At 37.9% G+C, this 16,032-nt stretch overlaps 1 protein-coding gene across 1 annotated transcript in view; it reads left to right on the top strand.

Moving 5' to 3' along the window:
- The window catches only part of ARHGAP10 (Rho GTPase activating protein 10), a 138,735-nt gene that overhangs the window by 57,463 nt on the left and 65,240 nt on the right, over nt 1-16,032 (top strand). The window contains exons 6-12 of the mRNA XM_066548950.1: nt 2,412-2,522; nt 4,537-4,641; nt 8,287-8,416; nt 9,702-9,808; nt 11,487-11,581; nt 14,306-14,387; nt 15,416-15,458. Coding sequence (XP_066405047.1) covers nt 2,412-2,522; nt 4,537-4,641; nt 8,287-8,416; nt 9,702-9,808; nt 11,487-11,581; nt 14,306-14,387; nt 15,416-15,458 — 673 coding nt within the window. The remainder of the gene's footprint in view (nt 1-2,411; nt 2,523-4,536; nt 4,642-8,286; nt 8,417-9,701; nt 9,809-11,486; nt 11,582-14,305; nt 14,388-15,415; nt 15,459-16,032) is intronic.

Genomic DNA, 16,032 nt, shown 5'->3' with positions numbered 1-16,032 from the left:
GGAGCAATGGCAAATAGTATGTGTGAAGACTGCTGGGAAATCTTGTAGAGACTTGTTGTAGCCAAAAGGACTTTTTTTCCCAGATAAATGTAATTATGTCAGAATTATTAATGTTTAGACTATAAAAAACCTTAATGTTTTCCTCAGAGGTAACTCCTGTCCCTGCCCTCTACCCCACCCCAAACATTCTATGCCATTTTTCATAACAATGGTTAATATTACTGGCAAAGTTACCCTGGAATTTCTCTACTCTTGAGTTTCACTAAGATGTCACTTCACCATGCTGCACTTGCAACATAGACCCTCAAATGTGTAAAGAAATGTCTTTTGGGGAGTTGAGCTGTCCCAGTGAAGTTATTGGGCATGGCTCATGTGTCAGGACCTGTACTTTTGTCAAATTGATCAGCTGCCAAACAACTTGACGCAGACAAAATGATAAAGGGCTGATTATGATCACTTGATGAAATATGGGTTTCTTGATATCAAATCTGAAATGAGACCTAACTTCAATGGAAAAATACATAATGACTCTAAGAGGCATTTTGAAGCTGTCTCAAATATAGCCTGAAGCTTTAGAGCATGTGTAAAATCTAGAATGAGCAAATAGATTTGTTTTAAATGTCCTTCAAAGTTTCATGAGCAAAAATTCTGAAATTCTTCAGTCAGGCTCTCACATTTATGTGTTTAATTTTGGAGTACAACTGTATAAGAAAAAAGGCCCTTAGGGCATGTTGTCAGAGGAGATCGGAACCAATTTCTTGCACAAACTTAGAGAACAGGTATATATAGTTGCATTATAATGTATATAATTTAGTTTTATTCATGTTTAGTTGTGTCAGTTCCTGACTGGAGTAAATAGTGCAGGGATAAATTTGACAAAAATTTGATGAAAAACGTGCCATGTTGTGGAGTGTGTCTTAACAGAAACACAATTTTTAACTCTCCAGGTTCTGGGATATTCCTGTAATTTTACTGAGGCACAGTGTGTTTCTCACTTCTGTCTTCCTTCAGCAGTACACAAACTACAATGCAGCTTGCTGGGTGCATGGGGAGGCTCATGCCTCAAAAAACTGAGAGGTGTGATAAAGTATTCTGGACTGTGTGGTGGGCCAGATGTCCTCAAAGATCCACTTCAGAGTCTCTTTCTAGGGTGTTGTGGTACCCTTCATGTGTATATAATTAGAAGCTTAGCTGACAACTCAAACAATTCCTGTGTTTGTAGGCAGACAACTCAAACAATTCCACAGTTTATGGGATGCATCAAAATGGCATGGCTTGTTGAAACATTTGCTTACTGAAATACTTATCAGGGCTTAATTTATTTAATGGCATTTGTGGTTATGCCCCTTTAACTGCTGAGAGTTCTCCAGCACAGAGCAGTAAAGCCAAGCACGTCTTAAGGCAAAACTGTCTTAAAGCTAATTTGGTTTATCCTCTTAAAGCACAGCAGTTACTGTTCTGCCTGAAGGATGTAGTCCCAGTATTTAAGAGAGAGTCTGATAGTAAGTCTTGTCCTTTCACCTCACCCTTTTTCCACTTCCTTTGGCAATTCCCTGTAGATGCATTTTGTATTATCTTTGTGGGCAAAGACTAAGTGTTAGTTACTTAGAGTAACCTTTCCTTTAATGTTATTAAAATAACAGTTTCTATTACTAAATTTTAAGATTAATTTGAATGAATCTTACATGTACCTTAAATAACCACTTCATAAAAAAATAGGTAGATGCTAGAAAGTGAAATATTTATATGCAGATGGATGTTAGCTGAAATGTAGCTATTCAGCATCAATATGGTGTTGGCATTTCTGCAAAGCTGTGCTAAATATCAGCTGCAGGTAGAAAGGCTGCATTTTTAGACACTGGATGCTCTGGGGAAACTTGTGGAGTGTTGTACCAATAAGTGAACGTTTTTTCCATTGCATTTCTTGCCAGTGAGAGTGAACACAGGTGTGGGATGGGTACAGCAGCATTCTGGCTATTTAACAGCAGTTATTTGGGTTATAGGGTAAAATTTAAGGCACCAGCACTGTAGTTTTCAAAAATAACATTTTCTTCCTTAATTTGATTGGAGAGATGATTTCCCCCTTTTCCAATGGATGATGCTCTTAGCTCCCACTCTCTGTTTGGACAGGTACCTTTGCAATGCTGTTAAAAGTTGGATTCCCTAGAAAAGAAGCTTAAAGAGGTGTTGCTGGAATTTTTCTAAAAAGTCTAGCCTCATGATTCAAAGCAACATATGTTACCTACTGAAAGGGAATTGCTGCTGTTGTTTAAAAGTAAATAAATGATCTATGTTGTAACAAATCCCTCAAATATGGTAAAAATTATCTGCTTGCCACTTCTTTGTGTGTGTTATCCTGAAGCTGTCTGCACAGTGTCTGTGAAACTTCATGAGGTGTGCTCTGTGTGCAGGCAGATAACCAAGTGGAGCAGAACAGAAAACACTTCTATGAGCTGTCCCTTGAGTACGTGTGCAAGCTGCAGGAGATCCAGGAGCGGAAGAAATTTGAGTGTGTGGAGCCTGTGAGTATCAGGGAATTCAACCTACTCTACCTTTCACAGGGAATGGAGAAAGAATGCATTTGGGCAAAAGCCAAGCTTTGCTTTCTGGAAAACACAACCAATTGAGTGACTTAACAGAATTTAAACTAACTTGTTACATCTGTACAGATTCCTAGTGCAGATAAATTTAACCAGGCATGTCAAATCGTACCTCAGTAATAAGAACTGATTTGGACCCACTGATGTTGATTTTCAGAAAATGTGTGAAACCTTTTGTGGTACTCTAAAAACCTCAATGCACATTGTGAGATAGAATAGAGGAGTCAAGAAGATGTTGGTGTCAAGATTCTTGCCTTCAGTTTTCTAATCAATGAAATGTTATTGCTGACTAATGCAAGGAATCTAATTTTGATTATGAAGGTTGGGCTCAGAATCCTGCTAGTAAAGAATTGCAGATATAAATCAATTAGGAAGGTGCTGCCTGTTCCTGGGTAGCCTGATATGTTTAATTTCACTTGCAGTTGAATCTATGCAGAAATCAAGGAGTTCAATTTAATTTTGGTGGAAATGCTGCATGCCCTGATGAGACTTTCTTAAATCTATGAGAAGAACTTATTATAAAAGTTTTCTGAAATGTACAGTAGCTTGGTATTTTAAATACAAATTTATCAAACAACAAGAGAACAGTAAGTGTAATAAACTGAGAATAAATGGAGGATGGATTGTGGAAGCAACTTCCATTCTCTCATGCTCTGAAGTCTTTGCTTTTGGGCCAAGTTTGTCCTTTTATTCTGATACAATTGCTTAAATGTAATAATGAAAGAAAAATTTCAAATGACCCTAATCAAAATAGCTGGTCATTAAGCAGTTTTTAAGAACTGTCTATTCTGATAGAGATCATTCCTGTATGAAAAAAAATGCTAAAATACTTAAGGGGGAATAAATTGCTGCAATTATATTAGCATTGAAAGGCAAAAGGATGTGAAAAGAGAGGTTGTGTGGTGTTTTTCTGGTGTAGATATGTTGGCTTTTTCTTTTTTTAAAAAATATATTTCTAACCCTAAATAGTTTTGCATTTGGTTATTGTGTTTCAGACTGTTTGAAGTTTCCTCAGAGCCAGACTAAAAAAATGAATCTTCAAATTATGTTCTTGCAACGTGTCCCTTTCTCATTTCTGAAAGCTCGTTCTGGATGGGGCTGTACTTTATGTTGCCTAATTTTTAATTGAAGTTTACACTACACTAGAAAGTTTTGTACCAAATTCTTACTTCCTTTACTTAAAATTAAAATACTTAAAATTTATGCGGTTTTTTTTGCATTTGTTGAAAATACTTTATTTGCTATATGACTTTAGACTTTTATTAAATACATTCTTTGGCTTGCTCTCTTTGGAGAGTTGTTCTTTAATGTCTCACTTGCTTTGTTCCAACAACCTGGACTAAACAGGAGAGTTAGACAGGACTACACCTCATGCTGCTTCCAGTGTAGTACAACTTGTTTGCTCTTTTAAATTGAAATACTAAAGTCAGCATATGCTAAATGGGTCACTTGCTGGTTCTGACAGAAGGTCAGATCTGTGCACAAAAAGCAGCAATGGGCAAAGCTTCCTTCTTGCAGCAAAGCAGATGTGACAGATGGGACAGTCATCTCCAAGTGGTCGTGAGCAGAGACAGCAATGACCAGGGAAATGGTGATGAAAGGACAGAATGCTCATTACCTCCTTGTGCACAAATATGTGTTCCAGACATCATTGGTATCAGAGCAGTTGTAGGAAAAAGTTACATAGGAAAGTTTGGGAACATGGGATGTACATTTCCTATGGTCAAATGGAAACTAGAGATCAATTGTGAAATTCCAAAGACAGGGCCATCCAAAATGTCTGTATACATAGATAATCATAAAGTATAGGCATTAGTGGAAATTTATTTTAAAATAATATTTTTGTAATTTGTCCTTCAAAAAAGCCTATGTGCAGCAATTGTATTGAAGAAAATGGAGTTTTTTGTTCTAACGAGTCTTTTTTTTTCTGTTTCAGATGCTATCATTTTTTCAGGGTTTGTTCACTTTCTATCACCAGGGATATGAACTTGCTAAAGACTTCAACCATTACAAAACGGCCTTGCAGATGAATATACAAAATGTGAGTTGAGTCTACTTTTGTGAGTAAAATCACTTGGTGAAGTTGCTGCATGTGCAGTATCTGTATTGCCAACCCTTAAGAGTTCCATGTGAGTGCATTGCCTGTGAATTTTGGGGATATGGTGCCATCTCCTGGATAACCAACCACATCACTGAACAAATCATCACTAATTCTAGTGAGTCCTTTGTAATTTCTAATAATACTGTAAAAAGCAAGCATGAAGTAAAAGGCCTCCACTCCTTTTTTACTTTTTTTGGAGATAGAAAGTATGCAAGGATTATTTAAAACAAATGAAGTCTGTTAAAATGTATAAAACACTGGATAATTGAGAGTATGGGTAATGAAAGATTAACTTCTCAGTGATTTGGGTGTGCTTTGAAATTGAGTATATGTGGTGGTCATGTCTGAGAGTCATTTCCCTGTAGGGTTACATTACCCATAACTAAGAAAAGGGAAGAAAACCAGCTGGTCACAGCAGTGTGGAGTTTGTCTTGCAGCAGCCCTTTCAAACAAGAACATCCCTGTTGGTTTGGGGTGCAGAACTGTGTAAGGAGACTTGGTGTTGGCACCCATTGCCTATTTGACAAAAAGATCTGTTCCTTCAAGGACAGGCAAATGGGGCCACCACTAGTTTAGTGTGCCCTCATCCCAAATCTCCCAGTGTGATCTGGACTGGGAGAGCAGGAAACAAGGTGAAGACTGGAGCAGTGGGACTGAAAGTTACTAGTCAGATGGTCTGTTTGCTTCCTTGAGATTTATGAAGAATAAATCTTGCTCAGAGGAACTTGGGTGTGCTAGAGGCCTCTTGGTAGGAGGCACACCACACACCTTACTGCAAACAATCAGTTCCTGGTGGTGCATTTGTTTTGTTGACCTCTGAGGGCACCTGGAATTAAGACACAGAAACTACTTCTTGGAGAGGACAGTCTGTTTTTAGAAATGGCTTAACTAGCAGTGAGGTGGAAGGGAGGATTACAGCTGTTGTAATGCATAGTGACATGATTTGACATGATTCACGTGTCCAGTGTCCATACCATTCCTTTCATTTTCTTTCCTGTATGTTCAAGTTTCAAGTTTCCTTTTGAGCTGTTGTTTGGTTTGAGAAAGAGAACTGGTTAGTGGTAACTTTGTAATCAGACTTTTGTAGCAGAAGTCGGTGCTTGTGGGGAAAATGTCAGGCCAGACTTGCTTCTTCTGTGTGCTTGACAGAGTGAGGAGCAGCTTAGAGGGGAACTGATGCCAGCTGAAACATGAGAGGGAAACTCTGGTACAGTTTTGAAGAGCTGGGTTTCAGAATGCAGATGGAATAGAGCCAGTGGAGTGATCTGAAGAAGTGATGAGCAGTGATAAAGTAAGCTAATCTCAGCAGCTGCATTTTCAATTGACTGAATGGCAGCACACTGTGCACCACCAGATTCTGAAGAGCTTGAGCTTTGCAGCTCAAGTTTTATGGACAGATAGAGGCTGTAGAGAGAAGGCAGAGCAAGGCTCAACAACTATCCAAGGTAAAAGGAGAACAGAAGGAAGCATTTGAAAAGATTGTGAGAGGACATGACACATTCTCCTCTGTGCTGAAGACCAGCAAGACATCCCAAAGGAAAAAAGAACTGGGGTCCGCCTGTGGTAGAGCTGAGCTGCTGGCAGAACACTGGATTGATGGGTTAGAAATTGAAGGGTACAAGATCCAGTACAGACAGCCTAGCTGGATATGGAGAGTGATTAAGGAGTTGCCAGTATAGCTGTAGTAGTTGCCTTTCCTTTTATTCAGGTTGTCTTTAATGTGAGAATTATCCTATGAATTTTCTCTCCCCACCCTACCACAAACCCTGCCTTCCTCTCACTGCCCATCTCCTCCCCTCAAATGAAAGAAAGTAAAAGACTGACCCCAGCCTTGTAGCCCAAGCTCTAGAAAGCTGATTCTTCCAAAAGTTGTGCTGTGTTGTATGCTTGTCCTGGGGAAAAGATAAAACAGATGAGGCCGAATTTTCACAAAAATAAAGATGCTTTCAGAAAGCAAAAAGGCACATAAGCACGCATCTGGAACTATGTGCTTTCCTCAAAACACGTGTACCAGCTTGGATTTTAAAGTGTTTTTCAGTGTTTTCAGCTTGGACAGATGCATATGTAGATAAAACCAGTTACTACCATGATTGTTGTGGTTTTATTTGCTCATTTACCAATTACCAGTGTTTTTCAGACCAAACCAAAGAGTTTCCTGTGTCAGATTGTGAGCTACTCTGTTGTTTCGTGTAGTCCTGTCATGTAATTTGTGGGTGGCATGGTTACTTTCTGATTGTTTTTGCTAATATTCTGATAAATATTTCTCTTCCTGCTGCTTGCAGACTTTGGAATAAGTGACATTCAGGAATAATAATCAACTGGACTTTCAAGTTTTTTTAGGTTGCTTTTGCATGCTTCTGCTTATGTGTGGTCCAAACATTTGGCACATATATAGTCTCAGTCTGTATACACTGTTGATGACCTTCCTGACAGTTTTTCCTCAATTACCACAGAAAATCTTCTACTTCCTGACAACAAGTAGGAGTCTCGCAAATTAAGCCAATATATGTAGTGATATTTTTCTAAGGAAATTTCAATATTCAAATTAATTTTGCACTCAGTATTTCACTTCTCTCTGAACAGGTCAGTGCCTTGTTTCAAAACCTACTCTGGCAGTCTTAGTGTGCTTTCCACAGTCACAGCAGCTGATATCTAAACCTCACTTTTGAAGAATATCAGAAAACTTGGAGAGTGAACACATATATGGGAATTATGCTTTAAGACTAAATGTCCTAAAATGGCCTGTATCATTGTCTCTTTTTGTAGTTATTTGTGGTGGGTTGGCCCTGGCTGGATGCCAGAGGCCTGCTGCTCTATCTCTGCCCTCTCTAAACCTGCTCTCTCACTGCCCTCCTTAGCTGGAGAGTTTGTGGATCAAGAACAGGACAGGGAAACCAACTGCAGACCTATTAGAGGCAAAACAGACTTGACTGTGAGAATTCAGTTTAATTCATTACCACATTGGAGTAGGAAAACCCAAATCTTAAACACGCCTTTGCATCAGCCCTCCCTTCTCCCTCAGTGGTGCAGAAGAATGAGGATTATGGTCAGTTCAGCACACAATGCCTCTACTGCTACTTCCACCTCAGGGGGAAGACTCCTGACACTCTTCCCCTGCTCCAGCATGGGGTCTCTCCCACTTGAGACAGCCCTCCATGGACTTATCCAATGTCCACAGGCACTTAAGGGGAATCTCAGCTCTGGCACCTGGAGCATCTCCTGCCCCTCCTTCTGCACTGACCTTGGGGTCTGCAGAGCTGACAGAGTGAGAGTATGTGAGAGTTCCTCTCACATACTCTCACTCCATTCCCTGGCTGCATTTGGCATTGTGTGGTTCTTCCCTCTTAAATACATTATCCCAGAGGCTCTACCATGGTCACTGATGGGCTCAGCCTTGGCCAATGGCTGCCCTGTCTTGGAGCTGTCTGGCACTGGCTCCATGGGACAGGGAGGAAGCTTCTATCACCTTCTCACAGAAGCCCTCTCTGTAGCCTTGCTGTGCAAACCCAGTACATGACTCCTATCAGCCAGGAAAAGTCTTTCTTCCACTCTCCTTACCAAAGAGTTTTTGCTGTCTCGTTTTAGACACGAAATCGTTTTGAAGGAACTAGGTCAGAGGTAGAGGAGCTCATGAACAAGATCAGAAGAAATCCTCAGGAACATAAAAGAGCAAATCACTTCACGATGGAAGGCTACCTCTATGTCCAGGAAAAAAGTAAGGTGTATTTTGTATTCCACAGTGCACATATTGGGCATATGGGCAAGTCTTGTCTCTACAGGTAACATGATGATCCAAAGAATTTACTGTTGATTAAAGAGTCATCTAAGTATATTTTCAAAGTTTTTAACAGCATTGTTACTCTGGCTCATAAAAAGAATATTGAGCTGAGAATGTGACAGGTTTTAGTAAAAGTGACTGAATTCAGGGAAGTTTTGTTTGACGAAAGAATGGATTTGATCTTATTTTTAATCCCTTACTGATGACCCCCTCTAGAACTGTCAAACATTTGTTCTCAGCCAGCAAGATGAGTTGTCAAGTTAGCCTCTGAAAATTTGGCTTGTTGAATATGATGAAATTGAGTGTCATTTCCTTGATTCATTGATACACTTTCATTACCTAATTGTGATGATAGGGTCAAATAAAGCAGACTATATGTTAGGTAGCTGGTGTTAAAATTCTTGCTGTGAAGGTGCATGTTGCATAAATCATATCCTGTCAACACTTCAAACAATTATAAATCTTTCTCACACTAGTAAAAAAGCCAAACAAGATGCAGAGCTCTTGTTGCTCAAGGAATGACAATTTATTGTAATTTATTATTTATTTTAAAACATTTTGCATAAATCATGTTTTTGAGATGTTTGCCCTTATAGAGTGAAAAGATTCATTTGCAGACCTGTTTTTTAGGAAAAGCTAAGTAATAGAAGTGCAGAGATAGAAAGGGTCAGAATCCAAGTTTGAACACTTGGCATTATGGTGCAAATCTCAGCAATACTCTTTGCAGTAAGCTGGGCTCTAAAGGGAGTGTCTTCTGTCTAGGGTATGCACTGATTAATAGGAGAGAGTTCTGGTGTGATCAGACCTTAATCATGAGATTGTTTAGAACTTGTAACAGAAGTGTGGTAATCTGTGGTTATTTAGCTTCAAATTACCAAGTATAAACCTAGCTTTCTGTGTTCTTCTAAATAAAGTCTCAAGGGGGTATTTACTTTATAGGGAAAAATTATTTTGTCTGTAATGGAGAGAGAAAGATATATTAATAATTCTTTCCATTTGTCATTAAGCATAAGGGTGAAGTACAACATGCATTGTGTTTTAGAATATAAGCAGTGGTTAACATTAGTATGATGTTGTATAATATTCTTAATTTGGACCTTTGCTTTAAATACTGCACTATTAGGAATTAACTAGGGCTCTTAAGTATCATTTTAGAAAGCAGGAGAGGAGAATGCAAAAACTGGAAAAAGTACATACTATTGATTGCTTTTGTGTTATGTAGGGCCTGCTCCCTTTGGTTCCAGTTGGGTGAAGCACTATTGCATGTACAGGAAAGAGACAAAGAAGTTTTCCATGATCCCATTTGAACACAGATCAGGAGGCAAAGTTGTATGTATATTTATGTATTCTACTCTTACACTTGTCCTGTATTAAGATCAGAGAATGTGTCAGATAAGATTTGTCAAGTACTTTCCCCCTCTACCCTCCTTGCCCTTTTTTTTCATCATTCCTTATGCAATTCAGTCTGCCATTAAAGGACATTAACCCAAAGTAGTGGACATTAACCTTCTATTAAGTTATTAATAGATAAGAATTCTCCAGACTTTGCAGTTGCATCCTTTCAGGAGAGCAGAGGACCTGGCACAGATAACATGCAATGTTTCACCATTTAGAATCTTGTTTATGAGGTCTTTAACTTTCTAAAATATAAATCAGGAAAATATAACAGACCTTGAAATTTCTTTATTAAATGATTCAGAGTTTTCTTTGGAGATTTAAATGCTAGAAGTGGAACTAGAAAAGTGGATAGGAATATAGTTTGCACTGATAACTGAATGTAATTTCAGCTATCTTTAAAAGCATCTGAAATATTCAAGACCCAAGACTTTGTTTAAATGGCTAAACTACTGAAATAGTTGGGAATTGATTACCTTTAAAGATGACACATTAAATGAATGTATTTGTAGGGATACAATTTTATATTGTATCCCTATATTGATGGGAAAAAATGCATTTTGTTGCAAAGAAAAAGGATATCTGAATCTAGAAACTAAGGCTTGAGTCAATATGCGTGTAAATGCAGCATCCTGCCCTGTCTTCGTATTTGGTTAGGAGATCATGTTGTTGGAATTTTATCAAGTTATTATACCCTATTAGTTTCAGCAGAGGGGAGGTGACTTACATAATTTTGAGGACTCTGTGTATTTACGAATATATTGAATTTGGAAGAATCTTTCAAAAGCTTTGGAAAACCTGATGTACTGAAAATTAGTAGTGTTTGATTTCCTTAATCACTTCAGTGCATCTATGAATTTTTTATCTTAATTTGCTCTAGTTGTAATAAGACATTTTAGTTAGTAGAGTATATAGTATATGTGGCTGAGCATTCAGATTCTAAAACACCTGTGAAGCCATTTCTGCTGTATTAAAAGACCTCCTACTTGGAAATCCCTGCAGTTACTCCTTCAGTGACAGCCTTCTATGTCTGGAGATGCCGAATAAGACAAGAAATAATTAAAATATGCAGTTAATCCTGATTTAATCTGGTACAACTCAGGCAGCATTCACAGATGAGTTTGTGATTCCTGGCTAAAATAAGATCCTGGTGTTGGTCTAGAAGAAAGAGAGTTGGTTCTGTAAGACATGTTACAGACAGTAAAGAACACTTCCTTTGTTCTCTTTGGTGTAGCCTTTACTATGGCCTTTACTATAGAAATCACTGTGGCTGACATAAAATGGGAGAAGTCTCTTTGAGTGTTTATATCGTAACCAGTGCAAAATATTTTTGTTAGTTTAACTTACTGTGGTGTTGAGTCATTCTGTAAAGTATCAGCTGAAATGGACTCAATATTTTTAGATTTATGTCCCAGAAATGACCATAGAATTTATGTTATTGAGTAGAAAAGTGAACTGCAAACATGGGCGGATTCTTTTGCAAGTGTCAGTTTTCAGTACAGCTTTTGCCATTCAATATGAATTTACCTTACTTGCCTTGTACAGCTGGCTTGCTGGAGCTTATAAAACTTACAAGAACTGGGTCAAGCTTATAAAAACTTTCTTTTCACAGGGTGATGCGGAACTCTTTGTCCTTACATATTGTACCAAAAGAAATGCAGATACAATAGACAGGCGATTCTGTTTTGACTTAGAAGCTTCAGACAGGTAAGCTTGTGAAGCACCCTAGGAAGAACTCTTTTGAGGTATAATTAAAACTACTGCAAAATTACTGTTGTCTTTTCTTCTGATTTCTTCAATCCTCAGTCAGAGATCCAATGGGAATGGTCACTTGAGGAGCAGGCAAGCACTGCCATGGCTCACTGGGTTTTACCTCACCTGTGTGTAGCAAAAGCAGAGAGGAAATGAACTGAAATGTAGACATTGCCTGAGCTCACATTAAAGAAAAGCACAGACAGAGTTAAGAGGCGCTGTTAAGAGCTATCGTAGTGAAGAAACATGGCTTAAATTGAAGCACATACAGCTATGGTGAAAGACTGATTGCAGTAATAATTTACCTAGTCATGACCACATTGTCACTCCTGTGTTCCAAAATGATAGGCTGCTGAGGACATATGCTGCATTTTCAGATTGAAATAAGGTTATTTGGATTTTGATGCTTCTTGTGCCTGGTATAATCATCCACTGCATCTAGAATGTTGTTGCCACTGTCTTTTTGAAGCATCACTTGTTGCTCTATTTCTAAAGAAAAGACTTGCTAATCTTTTTCTCTAAAGGACCTCAAAATTTGATAAACATTGTCTTTCAACAGTGTTCTAGTCTTCCTTCATTTATGAAGGTGAGGGTATCCAGCTTCATAAGGTACTCCAAATAAATTAGGCCGGGATAATGCTACGTTCTTTTGGTCCAGAAATGGATTGTATCTGGAATTAAATGTTAGATAAAAATTAGTGAATTGCTGCTGAGTTTTTGCATCCACCCCCTCTAAGCTGATTTTAATCTATATGTTTTCTCCTTTTTTACACCAATTAACTACGTGCTAACTTATTATTTAGTAGGTCTTCAAGTTTTATTGGCTTTTGGGTTTTTTTTTTGCATCAGATTCTTAGTGTTTTTCACTTCAAAAGCAGCAGGGTCAATGCTCTCAGGCCCCCCTGTCCTGTGATGGCTCATGGTCTGCAGATATGTTTGTGATTATGTGCTCAAACTCTAATCAGCATCTGTGCTGAGGTTGTGTGACCAGTCAGACTGGCCAGAGGTATGTTCATTCCTACAACAAGCAATGGGTAAAGGGATGTGAAACTCCCACTGCATCAGAAACCTTCTAGCCCACATGGCAGATGCAAAGATGCTCTTTTACAGCTCAGTTGATGTTTTTTGTCACTCTACAGCATGGTTTGAACTTGCATTTTGAGTTGAGGACGATGAGGTTTAGCTATTCTAACGCTGTGTCCCAACAGTATGAAATGAAATAAAGATTTACACTCCAGGCATCAGCTCCTCTTGGGTCAGTGTATTGATTGGTCAGTAGGGATAACAGATTTCAAACTGAGTCTGATAAAACTGCTGAAAAGTAGCGTGAGAAATGTCAGTCTGTCCGCCTCTGTGTGTCATCTGCTCAGTGGGGTATTTGGAGTTTATACAGAGGTGGATGGAGAGCTGGGTTTCCTTGATCCTGCAAAACACTTTTTCATTCTCTTCTCTGGTAAAAGGGGGAAAAAATCTAGTTCCTCTTTCTCTCTTGATATAATAGACACAATTTGATCTGCTGTGACCTTGATATCAGACATTTTTCTTTTAATAATATATGTGTGTAGTGCTGAGATGTTCCCATGGAGATTGGTTCTGTGCTGCAGGCCATTAGCTTGTTTCCTTGGTATCAGTTCAGGGCACACTTATCCCTCAGCTTGTCCAAGTTAAAAAATAGCACAGGGATTGACAGCTGGGCATGGGATTTTCTCCAGTACTATGCTTTGAGAGGAGGCAAGGTTGTAAAATTTTAGGAAGACTTTTAAGTAGCAAACATTCAATCTTGTGTGTGACTTAAGCATAACTTTGAGCTAGCTAAAATAATTTTGAGCTAGCTAAAATTTGCATATTTTTCTTTCAACAGGAATGCTGAGATGGCCGTGTTTTCTTTAAATTCTGATATTTATGGCTCTCAGGGTGCTAAGATTCTGGTTAAATCTCTGGGAAGTGATACTTTTTTCTGTACTCCATCATGTTTACTTGAAGGTGTCTTGAAGCAAATGTAGGGAAATTTAAATCTTAAGGAAAGAGCAGAGGTCTTCTAGGATAGGAAAAAGTTACTTTATTGATAAAGAGCATTATCCTTCTGAAATACTACCTAGATTTAATTTTTTTTCCAATATAGGACAATGAGAGAAGGTTTTGTTTCCTTTGACTTTATTTTGAAGACATATAAATGATATTTCATGCAGCACATATTGAGTTTGATGTATTGCTTCTAGTTTGATCCTCTGATACCTTGACAACTGTAATTTAGTGAAAAGAACTGAATGGTTGCAAACTATGATCATTGTTGCTGCTTTAAAGATGATTATATATAGAGTTAACAAATCCCATTTTTCATCTAACAACAGTGCAAGTCCAAGTTTATTTACAATTCACAAAATTCAGTAACTCCAGCAAGTGTAGGAATCAGCAGGTGATCAACAATTAGCTATTTCAAATAGTTTGCATTACATTAATTTTCCTTTTTCCTCCTGTTTTCCGTATTTCTTACTGCATGTATCACTTCTATATCTTTTATTTTCAAGATCAGCGGTGTTCAGTTATTATTTAAGCAAAAGAAAATGAACCCTGACTTTTAGGACAATGGGCTTTTGCTTGTAGTTGGAAATAGAATTTGAGAAGCATTTTTTACTTGTTGATGAATGCGGTTACCTTATGTTGTTGGTACATTTGCAGGCCTGGAGTTCCTGTCACCATGCAGGCATTTTCTGAGGAAGACAGGAGGCTGTGGATGGAAGCCTTGGATGGAAAAGAAGCTGTAAGCATAATTTTTAAAATATTCTTTTATAGTGTAGTGGGGAATTCTCTCACCCTCTGCTTTCTGATCCCATTTATACTTTAATAAACTGGCATTATGTAGTTTGCAAAATGATAGATTCAATGAATAAAGGATAAAAGTGAAATAAAACTCAGGAGAGATAAGTAACTTGGTAAAGCTCAGTGTAGATAACTGCTAATGCTGATATGAGAATTTTTCATTGTAATGACAGCATCAATTTTTATAAATGGTTTCCCATGCCAATGATAATGTTGGTGTTGTAGAAAATGTCTAGTATAAGCATGTTCACTTAGTCTTATGCTGACATGCTGCATTCCAGTGGCAAAACTTGCATGAGTGAGTTACATGGTGTTATTATTTTATTCTTAAAAACCAGATCAAAAAGTTCTTGTTAATGGGACTGAGGTTGTACATGAATTTGCTTAATTTCTGCCTCTAATCATGAAACAGGTTTGAAATGTTGAATTGAAACACACTATTTATTCTTACAATGATAAATGTATTGGTCTTGTGGACCAGGAATGATGGGGTTTTCTAGACAAAGATGCAGTCACGTGTCTGCCCCAGTAGTTGTTTGATTGACCTCATTGTTACACTGATCTGGTTTCATTTGCAGAGGTGTTTATTACCATGACAGGTTGGCTGAGCTGGACTCCCCAGTAAGTTGAAAACTTCTGGGAAACCCAAACTGGAACATAAGTCCCAGGAATCATCACATTCTTAATAATTTAAATGACCTTGAAACTGCGGTAATTTAACCTGCAGACAAACATAGGAACATGGAGCACATAAATCCCTGTTAACTGGCTACAGCCAGTTCCGTGGCTGTATCTGTTCTGAGGGGGCACAGACCTCTGGTCCTGCTGTTGGAGCTGCTGGTGGGGCTATGCTCTGGCTGTAATCACCTGTATTTGTGCCTACTGAGCATTAAGAGTGAGAGTATCTTCTTTTTCTGGATTCATGAAAGTCTTTAAAATAATTTGTCTTTTTTACTCTTTTTGTGTTAGCTTCTCATCAACTTGAATAAAGCGAATGCAAAACGAGAGGGAAGTAAGTATTTGAATTAGCATTAAGACTGATTTTGTTAATATTTTAAAATTGAGAAAGACAAAGGTAATTTTTTTTTTTTTTTCCCTCTGGAACTTTTTTGCCCCTTAATTATTTTGCTTTTAAATCTTGAGGTTTGAATATTACTTGTAATTTTTGTAATTACAAGTAATTAAGTAATTTTATAATTAATGGGTTTTCATACTAACTCAGTACATATTTTATAGGACTGGACATAAGCTGGAGAAGCAGTCTGATTGTTTTTGCCAGTTTACTTCATGCCTGAAATTGATTCAAGTGTGAATTTGTATGTAAATGCATCACAATTTCTTAATCCAGATTGTGTGTACATTTCTGTTAGAATGTGAAGGTATGGTTTTAAAAGCAATTGCAGCTGAAGATCAAGATCAGCAAAAAAGCTGAATTTGTGCATTTAAAATATAAACTAAAATATGGAAGTAGAAGAGATGGCTTTCTTTACACAACATGAGCTTTCTTGTGTTGGTGAAGTGTAAGAGTGAAAACAGGTATCCTTCTTTGATTATGAGGCAATTTATGCTTGCTTTTTTAAAAACCT

This window comes from Molothrus aeneus, chromosome 4, assembly GCF_037042795.1.
Source record: "Molothrus aeneus isolate 106 chromosome 4, BPBGC_Maene_1.0, whole genome shotgun sequence".
NCBI classification, from domain to species: domain Eukaryota; kingdom Metazoa; phylum Chordata; class Aves; order Passeriformes; family Icteridae; genus Molothrus; species Molothrus aeneus.
Note: the sequence above shows the minus strand (reverse complement) of the source record. Positions and strands in the feature narration are given on the sequence as shown.